At 52.5% G+C, this 7,694-nt stretch overlaps 1 protein-coding gene across 1 annotated transcript; it reads left to right on the plus strand.

The window, feature by feature from the left end:
• Nucleotides 1–412: 412 nt before the first annotated feature.
• GPN2 (GPN-loop GTPase 2) lies at nt 413–5,803 on the plus strand. Its single transcript, XM_026062622.1, has 5 exons — nt 413–1,187; nt 2,706–2,862; nt 3,575–3,735; nt 4,427–4,557; nt 5,076–5,803. The coding sequence occupies exons 1-5, from the start codon at nt 771–773 to the stop codon at nt 5,146–5,148; spliced, it is 939 nt and encodes a 312-aa protein (XP_025918407.1). The 5' UTR covers nt 413–770; the 3' UTR covers nt 5,149–5,803.
• Nucleotides 5,804–7,694: the final 1,891 nt, after the last annotated feature.

The raw sequence follows: 7,694 nt of genomic DNA on the forward strand, positions 1-7,694 counted from the left end.
GGAGGGGGGACGTGGGGACATGGAGAAGAAGAGGGGATGCATGGTGGGGGACATGGAGAAGAAGAGGGGATGTGGAGGGGGGATGTGGGGACATGGAGCGGGGACATGAAGACATGAAGACATGGAGAAGAAAAAGGGATGCGGAGGGGAGAACATGGAGAAGAAGAGGGGACGCAGAGGGGGGGACATGGGGACATGGAGAAGAAGAGGGGACATGGAGGGGGAATATGGGGACATGGAGAAGAAGAGGGGAGGCGGAGGGGGGACATGGAGAAGAACAGGGTAGGTGGAGGGGCGGACATTGGGGCACAGGAACGGCCTGGGGACACGGTGGAAAAGGGGAGAGGGGACTGGGGATGGGCTGGGGCTAGGGAAGGGACACACGGGGGTTGTCACGTCAGGAAGGACCCAGCCGGGGCAAAAGGCACCCCCAAACCCGGGCAGGAACCCATGTCCCCCAGGCACCATCCCAGGGGTCTCGTTGGGGTTTTGCACCTGTATTTGGCGGCGGCGGCGTTGCTGGAGAGGCTGGGCAGGATAACGGGGGTGACAGGGGACACAGGATAATGTCCCGGCCATGACACGGGGCTGTGTCCTGCAGGTGGCCACAGTCACGCAGCGGCGCTTTCCCTGCCCCTCTGCCTGCTCCCGGAGTGCAAATTCCCTGCTGAGCTCAGGGCCAACAGATCACATTCTTATAAACACAAATAAAACGGTAAATCCGAGCTGCTCCTTTTGCAGTTAATAGGAGGAGAAGGAAATGAGCCGACATGTCTGAAAACAGCCAAGGGGCCTCCCTGGCCTTCGGGCAGGTAGTGATTGGGCCTCCGGGCTCGGGGAAGACGACCTACTGCCACGGCATGCAGGAGTTCATGGCCAGGATCGGGCGCCGGGTGGTCGTGGTGAACCTGGACCCCGCCAACGAGGTGACGCCCTACCAATGCGCCGTGGATATCTCCGAGCTCATCACCCTGCCCGACGTGATGGAGAGTTTGAAGCTGGGACCCAACGGCGGGTTGATCTACTGCATGGAGTACCTGGAAGCCAACTTCGACTGGCTGCAGGAGAAGCTGGCCGCCTTCAGGGGTCACTACTACTTGTTTGACTGTCCAGGGCAGGTGGAGCTCTACACCCACCACGACGCCCTGAAGAACGTCTTCGCACAGTTGGCCAAGTGGAACTTCAGGGTAGGTTTGGGGCTTCGCAGGGGGCTGGGTTCACCACCTGGACCCGTGCGTGCTCATGCAAAGGACTCAGGAGTTTTATACCATGTGGTTGGAGCTTTTGGTTGTGGATGCGGGTAATAATGACTGTTTTCTTTACTAACCTCTTCGTCCTTTCATGTTGAAGGGGTTTATCAGGGAAGAAGAGGAGTTTTGCCCCCATTTTATGCTTGGAGGGATTGGCAACAACAGTGACTTGTTCAGGACTTTGACAGTGGCATTAGCAGGGGTAGAAACATGGATTCTTTCCTCCCAGACTCTCGCTTTGCTCGCAGGTCCTTTCTACAGAGCTCATGTGTTTTATCTGAGGTGGGGCTATATCCTGGAGCAGGGAGGTAGATGCATGTGCTGGGGAAGTGGGAATCCTTGGCACTGCACTGTGAGAAAGTCGGGCGTCATCTCAGGCCCTGCCTGCCACTCCTGCAGCCAACCTGAATCGCTGTGCACGTTGTAATACGTGCCGGGTGTTTTCTTGCACAATGGAAGATGCAAATTAGGAAATGTAGGTGAGAAGAGTCCCATAACCAAGCTAACTTGCCTACGTTGCATTTGTTTTGCATTTGGGCCAAACCATGAATGTGCAAACCATGTATGGTGCGAGCAAGAAAGGCAGGTTCATTTGCCTGAGAATGTCACTGGGAATCTGCACATTAGAATTGATTTTTATTCAAATAAATGGACATGAAATTCCAGTTGCTAAAAAGAGATAGTTACACTCCTTTTTTGATGGTCAGTTTAGTGCTTACACCTGCCTGTGAGCTTTAAACTTGCTTTTTCTGCTGCAGAAGCATAGCTGTGACTCAACCACACTCGACTATAGAGCCCTGAGTTTGAGCAATGTTGTGTAACAGGCAGTAACTTAACAGAGATCTTAGACCACGTTGTTACAGCTGCATGAAACACAGGGAATCAAACTGCTCATTAATTTAATTATTAATTATTATTTCAAACCACAAGACAATTGTTTCTCCCAGCAGAGCCTGATGCACTACAGTTACTGCTACTGAGTGCACACCGTGCGTGAACATTCCTGTGGGGAAGGTGGAAATCTCACGGCAGCCCTGTAATTCAAAATGAGAGTTAACCCCGACTCCCACCCCCAGAAACCTGCAGAGTTCAGACAAGCGTGTTTCCTTGCTTCACCCGCAAAAGAAAGAAGTCCTGAGAAACAGGAGAGCAGTAGCAAGTTGAAGTGTCTTTCAGTACTGCTGGTGGAGCTTAACTCCTGTATAAGTCTTCTCACAGGCCTTTCTGTTTGCCGGCACCCTTGATCCTGAATTCCCTGGGTGGTCCATGTGTGTAAATGTGGATATATATATACACACGTATATACATATATATCATTATGTGGGAACCTATGTGGTTGTAATCGGGTCTGAACAGATTGTCCTGTAGCCACTTCTTAGATTGTCCCAAAAGCGAGTGGAGGGACTCTTCGCTGTGTCTGACCTTGTGCTCTCCCCTTGTGCCTCTGCCGTCCAGCTGGCTGCAGTTCACTTGGTGGATTCCCACTACTGCACGGATCCTGGCAAGTTCATCTCTGTCCTCTGCACCTCGCTCTCCACCATGCTGCACGTGGAACTGCCCCACGTTAACGTCCTCTCCAAGATGGACCTGATTGAACAATATGGCAAGCTGGGTAAGAGCCTTTGCCAGAGAGAGACGTGGAGTTGGGCTGGGTCAGACGCAGACTAGCTGCTCGGCTGCAGCATTGCACCGGTGTGACTGGAAGATGGTCGGGGAACGGGTATAAATTTTGCTGGGTTCTTGGTGGCATGTTCTGGCTGGGGAAGCCCCAATATCTGCAAAGTGCCTTCAGAAGTACTTGCTCAGGAAGCAGGAGAAACAGCACTGACAGTGGCAGCGCATCAGACCAGTGTGTGTCACGGTCTGCTTTTTCTCACGGTCACCAGCTGCTGCTCTCTCACTTTGCCCAGCCTCAGTGCTGCTGGGGTAACTGAATCTCCCCCTGGTGCACTTCTTGTCTGCTTTTGATCCCCTTAACATCCGTATTTGATACTAATTTAAACTAAGTGAGCCAAATTTGGCAGGAGTGTGCAAGGCAAAGCTGCAATTTGCACTTTATCAGGTGCATGTTGCTGTGGGAGAATCCCCATTGCCGAAACCCACCTGCTGAAGAGCCTGGAAGGGCTTTGTGCTGCCTCGCAGCGGGGAAGGCCCCGGCCCACCTAATCATAAGTTAGGAGCACAGTTATGCTAAGCTCTAGTGCATGCAGAAAGATGGGCACCTCTGGGGTGTGTTTAGCCCATGTGAGATCTGAATCACGCTCTGGAGGTGCTGTGCTCTGGAGACAGGTGCTGGAAGGTCCTTCGCTGGTGTTTCCTTGCAGCCTTCAACCTGGATTATTACACAGAAGTGCTGGACCTCTCCTACTTGGTTGACCATTTAGCTTCTGACCCCTTCTTTAAAAATTACCGCCGCCTCAATGAGAAGCTGGTGGAGGTGATTGAAGACTACAGCCTGGTGTCCTTCGTTCCACTCAACGTCCAGGTGATGCAGCAGGAGGAGTGGGGTAGAGAGAACAGGGAGCATTGGACGTGTAGCCAGCACATTCGGTAGCAGCTAGGTTATGTCTGGGCTTCCGACAGGCAGGAGAAAGGGTGCATCTTCAAGGTCATGCACCAGAATCCCTCACTGCCTCTGCCCCCAAAATCCTGGCTGTAAGAAATAGAGCCATATTAGGAGACACAGGGGTGGAGAAGGACAGTGAAATGCACCCAGACTTGTAAATGGTTTGTGACAGCCGAAGGAAAAGAAAAAGCTAATGAGACTGGGGCTAAGGAGGCCTTGTGTCCTGGAGTGGACATCTCTTCTGCACCTGCATTTCAATTCTGGGCAAAGTATTACTTAAAACATTGTTAAATTAGGGAGCACAAGATAATTAGAAGATGGGAGGGATACATTTGTGAGGAAGGGCTAAGATGTTAATTTTATCATTTGCCGAAGTGGCAACAGAGGGAGATGCGCTGAGAGGTGGTAGAAGGAGGTGAGAGGGCGGCGGGTGTCAGCACCTCGTGTATTCAGTGCCTCAGAGAAAATCTGTGGTGAAGCCCGGTCTGCAGTTCAGTCCCTTTTGCTTCTCGACATTACGCTCATCGGCGCACTCTCCAGTGCAAATAGCGTTAGCTCTTGCCCCCAGGGAAGGATCAGTCTCCCTGTGTGTCACCTCCTTTACTTTCAGGATAAGGAGAGCATGCGGCGGGTGATGCAGGCAGTGGACAAAGCCAACGGCTATTCCTTCGGAGACCAGGAGCACAGGAGCCTTGAAGCTCTGATGTCAGCAGCAGTGGGAGCTGATTTCCACTTTACTTCGTATCCTTCTCCACCGATCCTCCGTTGCTTTGAGTTTTGATCTCTCATGGGTTGGGGGAAGGGGGCTGAACGTGGACCTGGCAGTTTGCAGGCCCAGGTTATTAGCAACATAACATGGTGCTGTTTGGTGATATGTGTGCAACAGGTTGGTAGGGCTCAGCCCAGATCTTGGCAGACAGTTGTCCACACCAAAGCCACCACATTTGTTGCTAATTAATATCTTAAATGTGGGAGGAATCTTTTGACAACTTCCCTCTTATTCATGCTCACTTGGACTGTTTTATTCTACTTTGTCCAAACCATATAATCGATTCCTCCGTAGTTGTCAGGTTTGTGATCAGCCAGAGCCAGAAATAACTCAGCTGATGCATGTTGTTACCAGTACTGCTGCCTTCCTGCCAGCCTTTAGGCTAATGTTGGGGTTGGTTCCTTGCTGAGAGCGTTAGAACTCCTTGCAGAAAGGAGTGCTTTGAGCCCAGCCCCTGCTGTCTTGTTTTCCTTGATTTGCGAGTTATCAGCACGCTTGCAGTGCAGGAGAAGTATGTGCAATCTCAGGACAAGGCCGTGGAAGAAGAAGTGATGGATATATAGCACACCTGCCTCTCCCACAGCTGCTCGCTTTTTTAACATCTCTCCTTTTCCTACCAGGAGTTTAAGGGATTCTCTGTGTCGTGCGACTCGGGCCAAGTGAAAGCCTTTCCAGGCAGCAGTTGGACTCCCTTTCAGTAAGGGTTCGACCTCTAGTGCTTCCGCCCCAAAGCACAGAGCAACATGTTTACAGACACACCACGGCTGAGGGCAAGGCGAGCCAGGTCTTTCCTTAGGAACAAGAGATATTTAGCCAGGTTAAGGCATGGTTAGCAAGAGAAGAGAAGCAAGATAGAGGAGACTGACCTTTGCCAAGTCTCCTCCTCCCCATCATGACTAAGGTAGATCCAGAGAGAGAAAAATCAGTTTGAGCTATCTCTTCTACAGTGAGACTTGTAACAGAAGTTCTTGGTTTACTGCATAGGAGGGGCCTGCATGGTCCTCATACTGAGAGGAGCATCCAGGCTAAGAAGCCTCCAATCTGTCCCAAGGAGGACAGAAAGATGGTTGTTTTTCTTTTTTTGTAAATAATGATGGACTCTTTCTTAATAAAACACTTCTCCATCTCGCTTTCATCTGGCGAGTTTGCTGAACCTGAATAAATAAAACTAAGAGTGCTACAAAGCCTGGGGCTAAAAAGCCTGTGGTGGGAACTTCACAGCAGCTGTTGTGTTGTGTACTTTGCAGAAACGCTCCGTGCTTGCGACGTCGTGTTTCTCTATGATTTACCTGAGAACAGACAAATCGTTTGCTGGAGGGAGCGGGGAAGAGCGAGTGTGGGATGTGAAAGCAGGTCACTTCCCGTGCGCTCTTATCCAGGGGCTGAACGCTGGCGTTTGGTGTGCGCCCAGCGAGCTGACAGCGACGCACAAACTGCCAGCTCGGCTTTTGTAGGCTTTTGATTAGGAAAGACCCTGTGTGAGTCAGCAGGAGGTTGGAGCACATCATTTGCATGAAGGCCCTTTCCCAGCTGCTGCGTTGCCTGCCCTCGTCTGCCTTCCTTTTTCTGGGCTTGCTTTTTACAGCAGCTTCTTCAGATCCCAAGTCCTGGGACTTTCCCTGCTCCCCGCGTCATTCCCTCTCGCCGGCTGGCTGCACCTCCTGGCAGTGACGGCGGCTGCTGCCAGGCCTCACGTGCCACCTACCCTGCATCCCCGCTGCAGGCAGCCGCTTGGGACAGTCAGTGCTGTAAACTGGGGTGGTTCTTGTAAATCGGGGTGCTTCGAGCGGCGAGGTGTCCCGCAGAGCCCCTGCAAGCACCTCCTGGCAGCCTGCGCGCAGCGTGTCGGATGCGAGCAGACGAGAATCCCGGCTCCCAGCAATGTGCTCAGCCCCCTCCGCCTCGCTTTTTACCTGAGATCTTGCATAAAATAACACGACTGCTTCTTGCAGAACAGTTTAGCTGGGGCGAGTCCCTCAGCAGAGCGATCGCGGGCCGCTGTTCGTGTGAATGCGAGTGGAGTCTTGCCTGGCAGCGACTGCAGCTAGGCACAGAATTAAAACTACGTTTTCTTGCATCTCACAGCTTTGTGACCAGAACTTGGGGAAATTCAAACAAGGAGGTGGTCGGGGTGAGAAGACACACGCTGCTGTGCATACACACGCATACACACACACTTGCACTTCAACCGGCTCAGTCATGCTAAAAGGCTACGTGGACATTTCAAATAGAAAAGTCAAATTCCTGTCTGCTCTCTCTTGTCGGTTCCTAAGCTCTTTTCCTAAAAACACAGGGACTTTCCTGGGTGTTCCTGGTCGCAGTGGCTGCATTTCAGTGCAATCTCAGGCTGAAAGGCTGAAAGCCAGTCTAAAAACCGGAGCTGAAACTCCACCCTTGCATTTCAGCCTCGCGGACTTCTGTCCCATTTGTCTTTGAGCCCTGTGGTTGCTGCAAAGGGATGGGAGAAGTGATTATAAAATGAGAATTTTATGGCTGATTTTGATGGCTTTGAGAGATTTGGAGGCTTAAAAGGGTATTGTCAGGTCAAACTGGAGTTATGAAAGAGCCATCAAAGCTTTTGCGGCAGCTGGGCTCTTTTATTTTAATACCCACGCAGCATCTGCCCCCCCAGCCCTGCGGTGCTGTGCCAGTGTCGGAGAAAACGAAAACCGAAGGTGCCTACAAACCCCGGCGCTCGGAGAACCTCTGCCTTGTCCCAGCCGCGAAACGCGGAGGTCAAGCGAGCTAAATCCTGCGAGGTTCAGCAGTTTTGCACGGAGGGGCCCTGCGCGGCCCCAGCTCAGCGAGCGGCTGAAGCGCCGCCGGTAATGCTGACTCGACGCTTTGCTCCCTCTCTTCTCCCTGCCGTGGCCGGTCGCTCCCCGTGCTCGGAGATTTGGGGGGGTCCCGACCGAAGCAAACGGCCGTGGCGAGGCCGGAGCAGGGTCTGAACCGGACCCTCCCTGCTCGGGGACGGGATGGGCCGAGGGAGGCGACAGCCCGGCTCCTCTCGCTCTCGTTGAGCAACTGGCTGGGGCGAACGACCGGGATTAGTCACCGGATTGAGGCAAATCCCTGGGGAGGGGGCAGGATTTCTGCAGAGCTGGTG

Source organism: Apteryx rowi, unplaced genomic scaffold (genome assembly GCF_003343035.1).
Source record: "Apteryx rowi isolate R43461 unplaced genomic scaffold, aptRow1 scaffold_190, whole genome shotgun sequence".
Classification (NCBI taxonomy): Eukaryota; Metazoa; Chordata; class Aves; order Apterygiformes; family Apterygidae; genus Apteryx; species Apteryx rowi.